This window comes from Narcine bancroftii, chromosome 4 (assembly GCF_036971445.1).
Source record: "Narcine bancroftii isolate sNarBan1 chromosome 4, sNarBan1.hap1, whole genome shotgun sequence".
NCBI lineage: Eukaryota > Metazoa > Chordata > Chondrichthyes > Torpediniformes > Narcinidae > Narcine > Narcine bancroftii.
The window spans coordinates 97,566,521-97,586,926 of record NC_091472.1 but is presented as its reverse complement, the minus strand read 5'-3'; the positions used below and the strand labels follow the sequence as shown (position 1 = coordinate 97,586,926).

The window sequence follows — 20,406 nt, the reverse complement described above, 5'->3', positions numbered from 1 at the left end:
TGGGGTCCAACCGGCCAGTTTGACTGCCGTCAGCTCAGTACAGACTTTGAAAGGCCCATTAAAAGGAGCTGATGGTAGTTTTATTTAAAATCCTGTGACCGCAGGGTCTGGACCCAAGATGGGGGCACCTATGATCAGCAGCAGACATGAGGGTTGCAGACTCCAGGGAAGTGGAGGATTGGCCCAAGGCACCACATGCCCCCCCCCCCCCCCCACCCCCGCCATCTGAGAAGGATAAGTAGAGGAGACGATCCACAGGACGGTGACCACTACAGCGGGCCAGTGAGGGGTTCTGCGGCTGAAGGGACCCACACAGGCAGGGAGGGCTGCTGGTAACACGAAGCAAAGAACTCACAGAGGCTATGGGCTGCTGGATACTGCAGTCAATGAATTCGCACCAGGCTGTAGACTGCTGGAGACTGGCTCAAAAATGGCTGAAGTGATACCGCACTGGAACCGGGATGCGATAGAGCGCAGAGGGCTCCTAATGGTATTGGAAGTTCGAACCTGGAGCTTGGGTTGCCAATAGCATGGACTGAACTTTGTGTAGCTGCGGGAGCACTGAAGGTGAATCAACAGACACTTGGTGACTCCGCGGGGGGAGGGCAGGGCAGGGCGGACTCTCTTTTGCTTCTCTTTCTCTGACTCTAAAGCCGCTTTCAGGTGCTCGGACGTAGATAATGCGCCGGAAGACGCGGCTGGAGGAAGTGCAGCTGGGACGTTCATGTGGCCGCGGAGAAGACACCTTTCTGTCACCTGAACGTGCCGGCTGAAGGAGAGCCACACCCAAGCAAACGCAGCTCCTGTGGACTTTGGCCGTAGTCACTACTGTGTTCCCTTCCCCTCTCCAAGCCCTATATCTCTTTTGAGATATCTTCAGACCTTTAATTTTGTCCTCTTATTTATGTCAGCATTTAATTGTGCCAACTTTGGCAGCCCTGCCTTCAGCTGTCAAGGTTCTGAGTTTTGGAAGCAATGTACTATTTTTTACAGTGCTTTTGGTTATGTAATCTAATGCCCCAAAGTAGTTTTTTAAAAAAACTAAATAAACACTTTGCGACGTTAAAGTCACTAAGTAAGCTTAAGGCGTTGTTGTTAAATTGTTACCTACCTGATGGTGAAAGAAATAATATTTAATAGGATATTAAATGTTTTATTAAATATCTTAAAAGGATTGTGTCTTGTGCTGCATTCACGATGCTGTGTTGAGGTGCAACGAGGGGCGCTCCAAGCTGGAGAATATACCTGCCCGAGGAGGGTTAGGTAAGTGCTCCTCAGGGCCGGGTTCTCCACTTTCAGGTGGCCACCCGACAGCTGCACTGAGGTAGAATAGATGGCTTTACAGTCGGGTATTCTGGCCACCTGAAAGAGGCTTAAGAGGCGCTTCAGGCAATTTCTACCAATGGTGAATCTGTCTGCCATTCAGCAGACAAAAGCAACTTTACGTGATATTACTCTTTTTATTACATGACAATAAATTGAATCTTAATCTTAAAATGTTGCCACTACAACAAAACACAAGAGAGAACAAGACAACCTTTTGCTTATTGTAATTTCTTCTTGTAATTCCGACAGGATGGAGGATGAACTCCTTCCACTCCTGTTCTGCTGGTTCTGAGATGGCTAATGAGGCCAATGTGGGAAACAGAGTCTTCTACAGAAGGGCCAGGTAGTGGTTGATAAGGCCTGCATTGACGTGCTCCTGACTCCACATCTTGAAACCTAATGTATGATCCTGAAGCATGTTCCCAATACCATCCCTATCCTCTTCTTCCACTTTGAGCAGTCACAGGCCAGAGTCCCAGAAGTTAGTGGGCTTTTTGCACTTCAAGAAAGCTTTAAGTACATCTTTGAATCTTTTTCTCTGTCCACCAGATTACCTCCTCTCATGACAGAGCTCCAATAGGGTTGTAAACCAGCAAAAGCATAATGACTTCTTGTAGTGAGTTAATGGCATAATGAAAAGCTGTATTCTCAAGCTTTTAAAGAATTTGACAATAAGATGTTCAAACTTTTGTTACTGTTCTTTCATCTAAAATCTAGAGAATGCTGTCCCATTCTTCTTGCTGTTGTGGTAAACTTGCTGTCCCTAGAATCAGTCTCGTGAATCTCCATTGCATGCTCCCTATTACAAACACATTAATGATTGGATAAGGAGACCAAACCTCTACATAGTATTCCAGGATCAGAGCTGAAAAATGTAATTCATATTATAATATTAACCTCTAGAATGCTGATATGTCTCTAATATCCAGAAAAGATCAAAAAATTGTTGGACTTAATAGATGAATAATAAACCATTCTCTTTTCTGGATATTGGCAGCATTGCACAAAGCCAAAAGTTAAAATATGAATTGGCATTAAAGAGAGACACTGAAATATCACAATGGTTAAATAATGACTCTATGGTGAAAAGAGCAAGGATGTACAAGTTAGGATATCAAAGCTAGATTCTTACAACTCTGCTTCACACAATGTTTTACCAGAAAAAAAAAATACTTTAAATATATACTTTAAAGTTTGCTTCTCCTTCAAAGTGTAAAGTTATGAAATCAACTCATGAACAAATCTTAATTAGAAACTTTGAAGGATCTTTTGAGAAGGAAAATATTTCCTCTAATCAGTGGGTCAGTAAAATTAGAAAATTTAAGACCACTACTGATATAACAAAAGGGAAAATAATAGGAGAAATTAACTAATATAGAAAGTTATTACATTTCATAATGATTTTATTGTCATACATATTGTACAATGTACATCTGCAGCAAAATTTACTTGCTGCAGCCAAACAGGTAAAAAAAACAATAGCAGTAAACTAATTATATTAAAATAATAAATACGTAACATAGATGGAAAACATATATTCAGAATAATACTAGTGAAAAAAGTGACATGCAATAATGCAGACAGTCCTTTTGTGCTGTCATACCAGTCCATAATTAGTGTAAAACAGGTAGAGGGAGGGATCTGAAGAGTCTGAAAATTGTTGGAAATAAACTATTCTTGAGGTGCTGGTTTTCAGGCTTCTGTACCTTCTGCCCAAGTAAAAGAAGAGGTTGTGCTCAGGGTGATGAAGGCTTTATGATGTTGGCTGCCTTCTTGAGGCAATGATGTAACTTATGAATCTGCCTGTGTTTGCTCCCTTCTAGAGCTTTCTGCATTCTTGGCCATTCACATTCCCAAACCAGGCTGTGATGCAACCAGTCAGTATACTTTGTACAGTGCACCTGAAGAAGTTTGATAGAGTATAAGATGACATACCGATTCTCTTCAGATCCCTTAGGAAGTAAAAGTATTGGTGTGCCTTCTTCAGTTGCCTCAACATGCTGGCTTCAGGCTCTTCTGAAATATGGACTCCCAGGAACTTGAAGGTTATAATACTCTCTATCTCCTACCAATCAAGGTGTGTGGTCTCTTGGCCGCTCCTTCCTAAAATCAAGAATTAGCCTCTTGGTCTTCATTCTGTATTCTGATGCATTATTTTCATCATTTGGCAAACGAATTTGTGGACTGCATTGGAGCCAAACATAGCCATGTAGTCAAGACTGCACAGGGAGGAGAGTAGAGGACTAAGCATGCAGCCTTGTTGATGGTCAGTATGGAGGAACCAATTTCCACTGATTGGGGACTGCTGATGAGCAAGTCAAGGATCCATTTGCAGAGGGATGAACAGAGCCCCAGGTACTTTAACTTGGTCACGTTTTACTGGTGTGGTGGTGTTGATCACTGAGCTGCAGTCTTGAACCACAGCCTGACAAAGGTGATCCTTTGGTCTAGGAAGATGGAATCTGCAGTTGATCCACTGTGATGGTAGATAAATTGAAGTGGGACCAGGTCCTTTCTGAGATAAGAGTTAATCTGCCTATAACCAACCTCTCAAAGCACTTCATTAGAGTAGATATCATTTATGACTGTAGCATGGACTCAATATGGGATACTGTCACAGTCAAACAGAAGTTTGTTAACAGACAGATGATCTGAGCTGCTAAGTTTATTGCTAGCTATGAGATACCATATATACTCATGTAATAGTCAAGTTTGGGGACCAACTTTTTGGGTTAAATTTCAGGGGTCAACTTTTACACAGATACTACTTTTAATCGCAGTAAGAACCTGTGTTGTCCAAGGCATCAGAAGCTCGGATGGCTGGGACTGGATGGTAAGTCTGTGGCCAGGGCACCAGGAGCTTGGATGGTTGGTAGCTGAGGTGAGGGTTTGTGGTTGGGGAGTCGGGAGCTTCAGTGGGTAGTCAGGGTGTTGGGAATTCAGATGGGAAGGTGGCCAAGGCTAGAGTTCACGATCGGGTTGTTGGGAGCTCAGATGGCTGGGCGGCTGGGGAATGGATCCGCAGTCGGAGTGTTGGGAGCTCGGATTGGTGGGCGACCGAGGCAAGGGTTCATGGTTGGGACATTAGGAGCGCCAGTGGACGGGAAGTTGGGGCATTGGGAGCTCGGATTGGCGGGCAGTCGGGGCCAAAAATAGTGGGGTGGGGGGGGGGGGTCGACTTTTACATGCAATATATGGAAAATATGTGATTTTAGGGCCAAAGTAGGTGTGATCAACTTTTACATGAGATTGACAATTACACGAGAATATACAGTATACAACTGATACAGTGATGGTTCTTTGTAAACTGCCTTTGGAAGAAATAAGCAATACCTTATTTACATTTATTTCTGGCGTAGAAAATTAACCTTCTTTATATAACTGCAGCAAGAATTTTGGTGCATATGTACATTATACAGTAAGACCCCTAGTATCCAGCACCTGTGAGGATTGGTAGATGCCGGATAAGTATATTTTTTGGTTGCTTGAGACTTTCTCTTACAATGCCTAACTAATTCACCTGCATTAAGAATAAAGTTTAAAAGACAAAAATACTATACTTAAACTGAACAAATTTTACTTGATGAATATATAAACCTTAAAGCATTTTACTTTATTTTCAGTCACATTCTTTGAAAGCATTCAACCATCACTGTATCTGCAGGTTCCTCCCCCTCCATGGACGAACAATAATATTATAGATAATTAACACCCCCATTCCCCCAAGTTTATTGATAAAGCCTCTGATCGGGTGACTCTTACTAAGCAGGGATAAGGAGACACTTTAAGAGAGTCACCCCAACAGCGAGCAGCATCAAGCAGCTCCTCATGCTGGCGATGCCATTGCTGTTTCACACAACTTTATTCAAACAGGTGCTCCAAGCATAGCAAGACCAAGGCACTCCACTGGTTGAATATTTGCTCCCATCTTCACCAAAGGTTTATGTGTTACTACAAAGAACATTTACTTTTACAAATTTTTTACCTATTATTTTATTCTTATCTACCTCTCCATTTATTTTCTTGATTTTTTTTTTGCCAGTTGCTTGAGGCTGCCTGTTGCCTGAATTCCAGATTCTAAGGGTTTTACTGAACTATTTGTATGACAATAAACTCATTTTTATAACTACACCTCAATGGAAACATTTGAATTTTTGTTAACAACCATTCCTAATCTTTATTGTCAAGATGTTATACACTAGAAACTGTAAGCATGCAAACTTCTCTCACTCCAGATAAAGAACCATTCATCATTAGGGCAGAATTATGGAGCATTGTAAAATATTTATCTGGCACAGAATTCTGGAATATAAAAAAATAAATATAACTTTTATCCTCAAGCTGAAACGCTTTGGAAATTATCTTGTTGCCAATGACAAACGTGTGGAGCTACATGATCTAAAGCAGGGGTTCCCAACCTGGGATACATGTACCCCCAGTGGTACATTTGCACTTTTCAGGGGGTACATTGGGTCTGAGAGAATAACCACTACTGTATAATACATGGTATTGTAATCTGCAGTCAGATTGCACAATGTCGTGTTTTTTTTAATCCTTAATTTTTAGGGGTACACGGGAACCTATAAAAATGCCCAAGGGGTACAAAGGAACAAAAAGATTGGGAACCCCTGATCTAAAGAATAATGGCTGATTGCTTTTCTCAGTCAAAACATGCTAAAGACAAGAGTGGAGTGAAATCATTTTAAAAATGAATTGCTATTATTTTTAATAACAAATATTTACTTACCACACTTCTGCATTGGATGAATAACCTTTTATACATTCCCAGAAATTCATCATAATCAATTGCTAATTAAACAAAGAAGAAAATGAACAGTTACTTTGAGGCTCTATCAAAATAAACAAAATGAATTTTTAATAAGGTGATTAGCTGCCGGCTAATTTAATATTGTACAAATGATCAGACAACAAATCGTAATACCAAGATAATCACTTTATTCTTCAATCTTTTATTTCCCAATTATCTTGCTTTTATCCAGTTACTTGTAAATTCATATTGAATTATTTTTTTCCTCTCTGCAGTAAAATTGAGCCTTTTTTTTTCATTTGTTGGAGTTTCCAAAACATGACAGACTTGGCCAGTTACAGTCAAATGTGGAGATATTGGTGTACGTGAACAGGCCAGTAGGATTTTGAGGAGATTAAAAGTATAAAGAGAGTAAGGCAGCCAGCTCAGAGGAGGAGGAAAGAAGGGCTTTCAGCATGTGATTGTATTCCTAACGGGTTCTGATGGGACACTTTCCATGACTCGGTCACAATACTTGAGAATAGTCCTCCAAGGTAGTATTCAGACAAACCAGGGGCAGAATTCCCTTGCCAAGGACAACTCATGTTGATTGGTGTTTTTATGACTGCCTTTCTACAATGAAAAATACTGAAACCACTAGCATCTTACAATTGGTTGCATATTGTACAATAAATGACTAACAAGAGTTTCACTGCTCCAGCATGGCTACAATCATCAGTTCATTCAAGCAAGAGTTTAGGAGTCTTTTATCCTTAGATGGTGCAAACATTTATCAATTACACCCTCATCACCAATGTGCTTTTTGAATGCTGCTTGGAACTATATGTATTGGAACTCAGCATCTGGAAATTTTTACTTTCTCTTTGGAAGACCTCAATCAGTATGAATTGGAAACAATGTCCCCTCCACACTGATCATCAACACAAGTGCACCCCAAGGATGCGTGCTTAGCCTGCTGCTCGACTCATTATACACCATTACTGGGTGGCCAGGTATAGTTCCAATGCTATCTAAAAGTTTTCTGATGAAACCTCAGTCGACAGAATCAAAAACAGCAATGAGGAACCGTATAGGATAGAGATAGATCAGCTCGTTGAATGGTGTAACAACAACAATCTTATGCTCAACCTCAGAAAAACCAACGAGATGATTATGGACTTCAGGAGGAAGTCTGGGGAACATGACCCAGTCATCATCTGAGGACTCAGTAGTGGAGAGGGTTAAGAACTTCAAATTCCTGGATGTCATCATCACCGAGGATCTGTCCTGGGGCCTCAATGTTGATACAGTCACAAAGAAGGCTCGCCAGCAGCTTTACTTTGTGAGGTGTCTGAGGAGATTCGGTATGTCACCAAAAACTTCTATAGGTGTACTGCAGAGAGCATGCTGGCTGGTTGCATCACTGCCTGGCATGGAGGCATCAACTCTAAGACAAGAATAAACTCCAGAGGGTTGTTAACTTAGCCTGTGACATCACAGGCACAAGACTTCACTCCATCAAGGACATCTCTACATGAGGTGGTGTCTTGAAAAAGAAGCCTCTAATCTCAAAGACCCCCACCACCCAGCCATGTCCTCTTCACTCTGCTACCATTGGGAAAAAGGTACAGGAGCCTAAAGACAAGCCCCCAACGGCACAAGGACATGTTCTTTCCTGCTGCCATCAGATTTCTGAATAATCAATGAACCAAAGACATTGCCTTACTTTTCAAGCACTAATATTTTTTTTTTAATTTATAGTAATGTTTAAGATGGTTATAATATGTATGTTTGCACTATGACGCTGCTACAAAATACCAAATTTCATGACTTGTTCATGACAATAAATTCTGATTCTGAAACAGAGCTGATGATAATTTCTATGCTGGTAAAACTGAGCTCCCAACTCTTTGACCAAGATTGGAACTGACACCCTCCCCTGCAAACCCCTCATGCTCTCTGACATTCGCACAGGTTTTCAGACTGCTAATACATCAAGCATCTCACTATCTGTGAGGCTGAAGTAGTGGTAAGTTTAGGGTTATAAGGTGTTGAAGAATGTGAGAGTGTTGGGTGGAGTCATGTTTGATAGAGATTATGGACAGGCAAATATTGAGGGTTCAGTGCACAGTTCAGTTTGTGAGGCTAGTGGTTCAGTTGGTGGGGCATGAGATTTTTTTTTCTCTAAGTTTGTCTGCTTTATGAGATTATTAAACATTGTTTGTCTTGACTCCCTGCACTCACCTCATTTGCTACTTACTCTGGCCCATCCCCATTCCATTCAGCTCCCCTCCCACTTCCCCCCAGAGGATGAGAACATCTTCCTTCTTCCACATTCTTTCGAAGTGCTCCAGACCCTTACTGAAAAATCAGATGTCCGTACTTTCAATGATTTGCCATGTCTTATAGCCAAATGCAGTGAAATGGATTCCGATACTTGTAACCTCAAAGCATCACACCTTTAACAAATAACAACATAGCTTCAGAGATGGCAAGTTCGTTTCAACTGGTGCTTACTGCCTGATGAAATTCAGTCTCATAGACAATTGCCAAGGCATCGAGCAGCCTAGTAGTTGATGGATGACCATTGAAATAATGTTAATGAGATTAATGCCATGATTCCTGAGTGCTTCCAGACCTGGTCAAATGGATGATGATAATTCAGACAAGTTCTTACTTTCCAGCACTATCCAATTCAGCCTCCGCAGGGTCAGCCAATAGGTATTAGATTCAAAAGAAATGTTTTCCACAATTTGAACCATTGAGCCCATGTAGGCTACAGATGTTCTCTTGACAAGAATATTCAGATTAAGATTGGTAGATTCTCTAATACAGGAGAAATCATTGCCACTCAAGAAGCTCAACACAGCGCAGCCCGCTTGATAGGCATCTCATTCACAACAATTCACTCGCTCCTCCTTCATTGCACAGTGGCAGCATTTACCATTTGTACCATTTACAGGATTCACAAAGATTCCTTCAGACAGAATCTTCCAAACCGAAAACCTTCAATGGCACCAAAAACACGAAGTTTTAGTACTTGGAAGTTACCTTCCAACACAGTAACTTGGTTTGTAAATATAATTGCCATTCCTTTATCATCACTTAGTTAAAATCCTGGAACTCCCTCCCTAAAGGCTTAGAGGGTATCTTCTTTCTTCTTTGGCTTGGCTTCGCGGACGAAGATTTATGGAGGGGGTAAAAAGTCCACGTCAGCTGCAGGCTAGTTTGTGGCTGACAAGTCCGATGCGGGACAGGCAGACACGATTGCAGCGGTTGCAAGGGAAAATTGGTTGGTTGGGGTTGGGTGTTGGGTTTTTCCTCCTTTGCCTTTTGTCAGTGAGGTGGGCTCTGCGGTCTTCTTCAAAGGAGGTTGCTGCCCGCCAAACTGTGAGGCGCCAAGATGCACGGTTTGAGGCGTTATCAGCCCACTGGCGGTGGTCAATGTGGCAGGCACCAAGAGATTTCTTTAGGCAGTCCTTGTACCTTTTCTTTGGTGCACCTCTGTCACGGTGGCCAGTGGAGAGCTCGCCATATAATACGATCTTGGGAAGGCGATGGTCCTCCATTCTGGAGACGTGACCCATCCAGCACTCACACCTCAAAGTTACCAACACCTTCTCAAAGACAATTAGTGATGTGCAGTGAAATGCTGGCTCAGCCTGCAAAGCCCATATCCCATAAACAGATTTTTTAAAAATCACGAGAAGAAAGTAATTTTTTTTTGTAATTTAGAGATTCATCTCAGTTACATACCTTCTGGCCTAAAAGCTCTTACTGCCCAAATACACCCATGTGGCCAAATAACCTACTAAAGCCGTACGTCTTTGGAACATGGGAGAAAACCAGAGCACCTGGAGGAAACCCATGTGCTCACAGGGAGAATGTAAAACTCCTTACAGATAGTGGCAGATTCAAACCTGGGTTGCTGGAGCTGTAATAATGTGGCACTAACTGCTATGCTAACTGTAAAACATTTTGAGCTGTGATCTTGCTGTATGCTTAACAAACCTCAAGGATCATGTGGGTTATCTCTGCTACTATTTCACATGATAATAAACACAATTACATTTTTAGATGACAACTACCATGGTAAGCTTCTATTTTGCTAAAATTTGATGATTTATTCCTTTACAGTATTGGATTTTTATTAACATTTTTATTAGAATTAAAAGAAATAAGCAAGAATAATTAAAATCAATTGTTAACCCTCAGATGAAAAGACATAAAGCATTTCAATGGGTTCTGTATCTTCAAAATTCTTTTCTGCAAAACACACTTACCATTACTAAAATCTTTATCCACTGTTCTAAATTCATCATTTACATAACTGTCCAGCATATTCCTATCAGTGAAACAATTTGTAATAGTTAGAAAAGGTTTCCAGCAAAGTAATTTGAAGTATACTCTGTTTTTGGTAGCTAATGCTCACTTACTTGTGAAAATGTGGGAAGAGATCCAGGAATAGTTCTCTCAATTCTTCTTTACTTATTTCACCATTCTTGTCCTAAAAAAACATTGCTGCTAAATCAGAAAAGGGCATATTATATAAATGGAATACATTTCAAAAATTTATTTCCCTGTACTGCACTAAAATCGCTAATACCAATATAAAATCTCTAAAGTTATCCAGTAATATCTGAACAGATTCTGATTTCTTACAGTGGCTAACAATCCACTGCTAATTAAATAAAAATACCAGAACATATTTTACTACATGAGACTTGCATTCTTAAAAGCTAAGAAAATTTTAAAACAATTTATATCTGCTAATAAAATTAGTTTTATAAGCAGACATGTATGGTAATAATCAAAGTTTTAAAAAACTGATGCTATGTTAAATAACCTGCATTGGTCAAAAGATCAATCAGAGAAATAATTCAGACTGTTAAGATCAAATGACATTGTCTAGCTCTAGTCATCGGGAATGGAAGAAATTCAAATCACAAGATTAAGTGACAAGAGGGGAGGGACTGCAGGGTTGACATAAAAATGAAAGGAAATTGATAAAAAGTGGATAGTGAAAATTAAAACCTTGCAAGGGCATGCAGATTTAAACTATTAAAAATATAAATTTAGAACGTAGAGACACAAGAGATTGCAGATGCTGGAATTAGAGCAAATCAAAGTTCAAAGTTTCTTTATTGTCATGTAAATAAAATTTACAAAATTTGTTTTCCTTAGTTTGCTCTGTAAAAACACAAAGACTGAACAGCACCACATTCAAGACAAGAAAGAGAAATAAAAGAGTTCCCTAAGGATTTACAAACTAGGGCTGCTCAGGGCCAGTGTTTCCTACCCATGTAGCAGGCCCCTGCAGTCCCTTACACACCGGGCTCCAAATGAGCATGTCGAATGGCGAATGGCCAATTTAAGGGCGATCCTGCCCCTTTGGTAAGGTGGGTGCGTGACGCGTCATCCACCTGCCAGAAGTCACCAATATCCCCACCAGAAGTCTCTAAAACTGATCTACATTCACTTTATGGACACAAACTGATTATCGTCGTGATCTAACCTGAGCTGCTCACTCTCCATACTCAAACCTCCCGCCAACGTGTCACCGATGATGCACACACGCACTGACATCTTCTTCCACTCCGGGAGTCATCTATCGATTACAAACTGAGCAGCAGCAGCAGCGATTCCAAGGAGGTTTGCCAACCCATGCAGTTTTTTTTTTAAATTCTACCCACCAAATAGCCTCTCTGCGGGTAGATAGTCTACCAAATTGGCAGGTTAAATTCATGCTACAATCCAATTTGTAAACTCAATAGAAACTGAAGGATCCCACCATCTCCTCCAATGGTGCCATTTTCTATGCTCCAGTCAAATCCATAGCCTTATATCTGGTAATGGCACTGATTTGTCACAGCTTACAAACAAATAGAGAATACAGTCAGTCGTATCTTTCTTTTTATTTTTCACTAGCCACAACATTTAATTCTTCAACTTCCCAAACGCCACCCAGCTAAATTTCTCTGACCTTCTCATTGGCTCAGTGCCACACGGGTGATCTTGACACTCTCGCTCTCCTCCTGACAAAGGCAAGTACGCGATCATGACAAGCCTCCTGTCTGTTTCAGCAATGAACCTGGATTCTCTGCATCCAAGTCACCCTTCTTGATTCCTCGTTCTGAACCCTCAAAGCAATTAGGAAACTGTCAATGCCTAAGGCCCTACTGTAGCCCTACTCACCATCGGCACTTTCACTAATCCTGGTCCTGCTACCTGGTTCTCAACAGCCAATTTCCAGCAGCCTGGTGTGAGTCCTTCAGCTGCTGAGGTTCATGCTTTTCCATTGCTATGGTTCTCTAGTCTGTAGGATCCTTTCCCAAGCTTCTACTTTTCAGCAGGGTGGGTGGAGGGCGTTCTCTGTTCTGGTACGCTGCAGGCAGTTTAAACCTGTATGAGTGGGCCAGACTGGTGGTAGGATTCCACTCTCCTGGTCACTGGCTCACTGCCATTTCAGTGGCTGCAGCCATGCTTCCATCTTAAAGTAAACTATAGGAGGAACTCAGTAGGTCAGATCTTTGGCAGAATCGAAGGAGGGAAGTAGACAGTCTTGAAGCAGTTTCAACCTGATATGTCCATTTCCCTCCATGGATGCTGCCTGACCCACTGAATTCCTCCGGCTGTTGACTTGTTTTAGTACATGACAGTTTTTACTCACACAAAGGGTCAGCAATTTAAGAAGTGATTTCCTAATTTAAAATTTCTGCCTTGAGCACAAAATAACTTAAAAGTTTTGGCCTTAAAGGAAAAAGGTCACATGGTGGCGGTGCACATCTCTCACAGCAGGCAAACTGCCTTCGCATGTTACGGTCACGGCAGTGGAGCAGCCAGGGTCAAGATGGCACTCCTGAGATAGTTCTTCCGACATTCGGGTCGAGTCCACAGGCATGCAGGGCAACATTGTGACATGGTTTCTGGCGCAAGGGTGAGACTTAACCGTAGTCTTATAAGGCACAGCGTGGGAAGTTTCAATAAACAACTGGAGTGCAGATAAGCCCACTGAGAAATGGTCTCATTCTTTTGACTCCATTTAGCTGCCGCAACATTGGTGACCCCGACAGGTCCAGATGCCTCTGCACTCAACATTATGGACGCTGCAGCAATCAGTGCAGTTGCCCTCAAATTCTCCACTTTCTGGACACTTTGCCCATGCACTTGGTTTGGACAGGCAGAAGCACAGTTCCAGATAAAGGAGGTTACCTCAGACTCCACCAAGTACTACTATGTCGTCAGCTCCCTGGACCAAGAAACCGCAGCCAGGGTTGACGACCTCATACAGAACCCACCGGAGGAAGGTAAATATTCTGCTTTGAAGGCGCTCCTCATCAGCACCTATGGGCTCTCTAGACGCCAGAGAGCAGACAGGCTTATGCACTTGTATGGCCTTGGGGACAGAACACCATCCGCCCTATGGACAAAATGCTCACGCTGGCAGAGGGCCACAAGCCCTGCCTCATGTTTGAGCAGGCATTCTTAGAACAGATGCCCGATGAGATCCAGCTGCTGCTAGCGGATGCAGATTTCAGCAACCTTCTTAAAGTCACAGCAAAGGCAGACATTCTCTGGCGCACTAAAAGAGAGAACAAATTCGCCATGAATCAGCTGATGCATTCCCAGATAGAGCAGCAACCCAAAACCTGAATAAGCGGTAAACAGCCACACCCTCGCAGGCTAACAGAGGCACCAGAAGCACTGTGGTGTTTCTTTACCTTCCATTATTAAAACTGAACAATTGCTAACTAATATTCAAAAATGCTATTCAAAAAACATGAAACGAATATCACATTAGGGTACTGGAACCAAGTCATGATATCAACTACAGTAGGAATCATTACTATAATTACAAAATTAAAAACTAACAATGACTTCACCTTCAAGCCCCACAAAGTTTAACAAAAAAAAAATCAATGGATCCAGTAGTTATAGCTTTGGATGTAGAGAAGACCTTCGACAGACTGGAGTAGAATTTTCTGTTTGAGGTGCTAAAGAAATTCAGACTGGGACAGACATTTATCAATTGGGTTAAGGCTCTTTACCTCGAGCCAAAATTATTACAAACGGGTATTTTCCCTGAACAGGTCAAGTAGACAGGGTTGTCCTTTGTCCCTGGCACTATTCATACTAGCTATGGAGCTGCTAGCGGAGGCCATTCAGCGGGATCCTGACACAAGGTGGGCCAGGTAGAACACAAAATCAGCCTTTTTGCTGATGATGTGTTAGTACATTTGACAAATCCCAGAGGGTCATTGCCCAGGTTGAGGACCATTGCCCAGGTTGAGGACCATTGCCCAGGTTGAGGACCAGACTGAAGGATTATGGGAAGCATTAGGGTTACAGAGTAAATTTGGATAAGAGCAAGGTTATGTCTCTGACAAATGGGGATTATGATCAGTATCAGTGAGTTTGAGTGGCCGAGGGAAGGCATAAAGTACTTGGGGGTCAAAGTAGATAAGAACCTATGTAATTTGTATAAGCTTAATTATATCCCTTTGATCTGGAGAGTTGAGGAAGATCTGGTCAGATGGAGGACTCTGCCCATTACATTGATGGGCAGAGTCAACTGTGTCAAAATGAAGGTGATGCCAAGGCTTCAATACCTTTTTCAGTTGTTACTCATTGCATTGGCTCGCGAGTTTTTTTTTTAAGAGTGCTTAACAAATGTGTCAGGAAGTTTCTGTGGAATGGGAAAGTGGCTAGAATCTCCATGGAAGAGTTAACATGGGATTATAAATTGGGGGGTTCAAATTATCTGACTTCAAAAAGTATTATTGGACATCCCAAGTGAGATTTATCGCCTCGCTATTTGAGGGAGAGGGGGCCACAGGAGGACACAGATTGGGCTGCATTCGTTAGGTGAAGAGATAGCCAAAGAACTTATTTATAAATGGAATGTAAAACTACTCTTAAAGAAAACAGATAACCCCCATCCTAAAACATGTACTTCAGACGTGGAAAAGGATAAAACAAGGCATTGGATGGAAAATGGGGATGTCCCCCAAAATACCCCTGACTCCGAATAATTTAATACCTTTGACCCTGGGTAATAAGATCCTGGACACCTGGTGCTAGAGGGGGATCAGGTGTATTGAGGATTGTTATGAAGGGGGCATCTTATGTCATTTGAACAATTGAGAAACAAGTATAATTTGTCCAACAGAACATTCTTCTGCTATCTGCAAATAAGATCTTTCTTGAGGGAAAAATTAAGACCAGCAATGACCCTGCCTGAATGTAGTGACATGGAGATTCTAGTTCAAAAGGGGAATGTGTGTAAGTTTATTTCTAAGATGTATTACATATTCCAAAGTGAGGGTCTGCAACCGGGCCTACAAAGGTCGAAGGAGAGATGGGAGTCGGGCTTGGGTACAACAATTAATGAAGAATGGTGCAGGACCTGAGTCTGGACAGTGTGTAGGGGATTGTCAATGCCAGATATAGGATGGTGCAGTATAACTTGCTGCACCAGTTGTACCTACACCTCAGAAACTACACAGATCAAAGTCTGAGATTTCAGAAATGTGTTTTAGATGTGGTATGGAGTTGGGAACTTTTGTCCACTCTATTGGCTGTGGTCAAAGGTGAGACCTTTTTGGGAAGACCTAGGGGATATTCTAAAAAAAATTACAAGAGTGGATTTTCCACAGGACCCGGAGCTGTTCCTCTTGGGGGATACTGGAGAAGTGCATTTTAGATTGAGATTGACTAAATTCCAAATTTTGTTTGTGAAGGCCACTTTGGAGGTAGCCAAGAAATGTATAGTGGTTTCATGGAAGTCTGAATCCCAGGTAAATACCACACGATGCAATGTGGAAATGCAGAGTTGCATTCCCCTGGATAAAATCACATATAACCTACGGAGGAAACATGACACATTCGGAAGACTATGGCAAACTTACTTGCAATACATTGGTACTCAGGTAGATTGATCACCCCTTTTAAATAGGGATGAGGTTAAATTATCCCAGTACGGCCAGAGGTGTGATTATGGAAATATAACTTGATGCGGATGATGCACCTTGCCTTTTCTTTTCAGGTCCTTAGTTTTCTTTTTCTTTCGAGTTTCTTTCTTTTTTTTTTAGTGTTTTATTTGAATGGTGTTGCCATTGTTATTTTTTTTTCGTGTGCCCCATGATGAGTAGGATCAAGATAAGTTTTTGGAATGTATTCGCTGTGGTGGGTGGGGGCTGGGACATATACAGACTTTGAGTATGCATTTGTATATGAACAGCTTTGTTTATTGGATTTTTAAGTCTGTGAAAACTAAAATAAAATATTTTAAAAAACACCAAGTCACATGAAATTTCACCTTCAGTTATTGCTAAATTGAAGAACTTTTGAGAATTCTCCTGATGCAATCACATGTCTGGCTGCTATGGGACAAAAATCCTGAAATTCTCTGCCATTTCTTGGGGCTCACTGTGGTCCCATCATCACCACCATCACTGAAGGTACAGAATGCCCTTCACAAATCTGCTGTGTGATTAAGTTGGAAAAATTAATTTAAGAAACAATTTAATGCCATAGTGGGGAGAAAGCAGTTGTTCAACATGGATATCCTCCTTCACCTGACAGAGCTTCACTGCTCTAGATATTATTTTGAGAATTTATCTCTTAATTTTATAATCCCTGCTTTGAGAACAAAGCCTTTGGGCCCCAAAGAAAAAGGGGTCACAATTGTTTACATGTTACAACAAAATATTTGAACATAAGATTTTCACATGCCTTTCAAAAACCATAAAAATCAATGTGATATCAAAAGAAGAGGATTCCATAATTGTGTCACTGCAGTGTAGCAACGATAGCAATAACTTCCATTTATATATTTTTAAGAAAGCAAACATATTCCATAATACTTCAAAAAGAGTGCTATGATAGGAACCAAAAGATTTAAAGAAAAGTTTCCGTCCCACTTTCACTCAGATTTTTTGACCTGTCTTCTCCTGTACAGCTACGAGGCCCTAATGGAGCTTGGGAGGCAGTACCTCATCTTCTGTCTGGACTCAATATTGAATTCTACAATATTTCTCTGGATCAGTCATCTATCTTTTCTGTTCCCCTCTCAGAATGGAGCACATGCTTAGTCTGACCTGCTGGACATGTCTTTGTGCTCTACATTTTGCAATTCCTGCATTCTTTTTACTATTTTTTTCACTTCTAGCTACTCCCATTCACTCATTGAGTAATTACTCACAAATTATCCACATTACCTGTCAGAGACTTTCACCACCCTCTCAGCATCCTCACAGGCTGCTATTCACTCACTCTCAGTTACAATGAAGTATCTTCAGCCTGAAACATTAACTCTGCTTCTCTTCCAAGAGATGCAGCCTGAACTGTTGATTATTTCCAACATTGTTTATTTATATTTTTGATTTTCACTTCAAAAAACACCACAGTTTGATGGTGCTTGATTATCCATTCTTTAAAATTAGATTCTCAAAAACGCAAGGGTAAAAAGTTGCGATTTCATTATCCACTCTTCCCAAAGCCACTTCCCTAATCTTTTAAAAATAAATCACTTCAGGGGCCTACAACTTTAGTTTAGGTCACACAGCTGAAAACAGATTATAATGAATTTTACACTGATTTTAGCGCAGATTAATATTTGCAGATCTATTGATGAAGAGTTTAAACTTACTTTATCATAAAATTCAAACTTTTTCTTGGCTTCTGCAATGTGCTTTGTTGATAATTCCTGAAAAATATATTTAGATTGAACCTGAAAAGAGGTGCAATATGAAAATGTTACGAGCCCAGAGGACCCCAAAACCCAGCAGCAATAGACAGACAAATGGTTACTTAAACAAAAGTTGTTTTTAATTATCTTTAAACATGGAAACAGAATCACACTTTAACTTATCACTATTGACTTAACTAACCTTCTCATTATAAGTGCATGTATATATAATGTGTGTGTGTAAGTTCAGAAAAATTCTTTGATTCACAATCCAATCTCACTTCTCATTCCTCCAAATTCACTGATTGCAGGCAATACTTATACTGTGCACTGAATTTAACATTTATAAAGTTCACCAGGCTTTGGTGCTTGAAAGGTAAATGGTTACCACTCAGGAAGGTTCTTGTCGGTTTTCAGAGAGAGATTTGTTGTCCCAGGACAGCCAGAACTGATTTACTTCCATCAGCCCATTCAGTGTCTTGCTGACGAAACTTGCCCCCCCTCAGGATCCTCCAGATGATAACCTCTTTCTTTCAGGTCACCACAGAGTGCTTTTTTGTTTCTCTTATTCCAAGTGAAACATTAGACAGTCTGTCCTCTTCTCTTGCCTGAACCATAAGGGCTTTGACCAGGCTGAACTAAGCACTCACAACCCATCTTCCAAATGGGGTTTTCCACAAGCTTTTCAACTTGTCCTGTTCCAGCTCCAGCCTCTGTTGCTGACTGTAACACTGTAGAAGTGATCTGTGTGTGTGTGTGTCTGTGTGTGTGTGTGTCTCTCTCTCTTTCAGAGAAAGCCTGTTTAACTCTCTCTTTGAATAGCAAATTCCCTTCCAGACAATATGTGGCTCTGACAAGCTCTTTCATCTTTTGCCTTTTTGTAAACAACACTCCATTAGTGAAGTCTCCTGGGCACTCTCCAAAGTTTTTGCAAAGGCTCTGAGGCGCCGACATTAGCAGAGCTCCAGTATTTTAAATAAGATCTGTTTTAAAGTGTTTGTATGTGACTTACACTAACAATACCCTTCCCCAATTTATCTCCCAAAAGCATACTCTGTCACAATACAAAGCATAAATTCATAAAATGGAAATGGTTGGACGTGTAAACTCCAATCTTTATTCTTTTACTGTATATTACTACCTTCAAGTTATACAATATACTTTTCTCAATAATTAAGATAATTAAGTAACACACTTTGAGATCTGTTGACGTGAAGTACATTCTGTCCACTGAATTTTCATTCAGTTTCTTGAAGAACAATCTAGTAGATTGCTAACTCTTGCCTATTCTCCATATTACTGCCATTTTATACCTTTATTCATACAAAAATAAGTAGAGGGCTAGGTAGAGTTGAGGAATCAGAGGGTCTGCAGAAGAACCTGAACAGATTGTGAGAATAGACAAAGAAATGGCAGATCGAACTTAGTGTAAGGAAGTGTATGGTCATGCACTTTGGTAGGAAGAATAAAGTGATAGACTTCAGAAATTCAGAAAGGGACAGAATAAATCACCATGCCATTTCATTTGTTGAAATACTATCTGTTACATAACACCATTATGAAGAATGTAGAAGGCAGACTAGATTGCGATAGAAATTAGTAAGTTGCAGCAAACATTAATGCCATTACCAAATTATTAAAAATGAGTATACCTTTGGAATACAAGTGACTTGGTCTCCCTGCAACAAGAGCAAATTATTATAGTGTTTTATACATACATACATACCTATATAACAAGAGCAAATTATTATAGTGTTTTATACATACATACCTATATATATAAGTGTGTGTAGATTAATGTCAAATTTACTGACCACAAAAAGCATCCAGGTTTCTGTTTTCTACACTTCCTATTGGTTAAACAATTGATTTTCATATTTCAATTGCATTTTATTTACAAAATAATTTGACTGGACCAGTGGATACCTAAAACAACACGTTATCCTGCTTGCTATTGAGTAACTCAACGTGATGTGTAATTTTCAGGGAGGATACATTGAAAGCATCCTATCAGGGTGCACCACTGCAAGCTCCAGGAAATGCTTTGCCCAAGACTGCAAAAACTGCAGTTAACATGACTCATGCCATCACACATTACCCCTCCCCTCAATCGACTCCTTTATTAACTCCCACAGCCAACGTATTAAAAGATTCATCCATCCCAGCCACACTCTTTTCACCCCCATCTGATCAGAAAGAAGAATCACAAGTATGAAATCACGTACTACTAGATTCAAGGACAGTTTATTTCCTACTGCTACCAGTTGCTTGAATGAACCCCAAAATAGTAAAATTATGTTGACTTTGCTCCGTAACAACACATCTCTCTCTTTCACTGCATTTTATATAGTGTCTAATTTATTGTACCATGAACGAGATAAAGTTTGCCTGCAAGCAAACTTTCTCTTGCATCTTGGTACATGTGACAATAAATTTGAACTTGAGGAGACACAATCTGACAAGGCAAAATGTTAATTATATTGCTTTCACAACACTCATACTACCTTCTCCAAATGCTCAATGTTTAATTTTAATTTAGAGATACAACATGGTAACAGGCCCTTCTGGCCCATGAGCCTATCTCACCCAAATAAATCCATGTGACCAATCAATCTACCAACCCAGTACATCTTTGGGATGTGTG

General features: G+C 40.6%; 1 protein-coding gene across 5 annotated transcripts in view; it reads right to left on the bottom strand.

Moving 5' to 3' along the window:
* Positions 1-20,406, bottom strand: part of cep43 (centrosomal protein 43) — an 83,069-nt gene that overhangs the window by 38,467 nt on the left and 24,196 nt on the right. For all 5 annotated transcript variants that reach the window (XM_069932136.1, XM_069932132.1, XM_069932134.1 and 2 more), the window contains 5 exons: positions 19,415-19,441; positions 17,724-17,780; positions 10,510-10,580; positions 10,357-10,418; positions 6,074-6,135 (listed from right to left, as the gene is read on the bottom strand). In XM_069932136.1, coding sequence (XP_069788237.1) covers positions 6,074-6,135; positions 10,357-10,418; positions 10,510-10,580; positions 17,724-17,780; positions 19,415-19,441 — 279 coding nt within the window. The remainder of the gene's footprint in view (positions 1-6,073; positions 6,136-10,356; positions 10,419-10,509; positions 10,581-17,723; positions 17,781-19,414; positions 19,442-20,406) is intronic.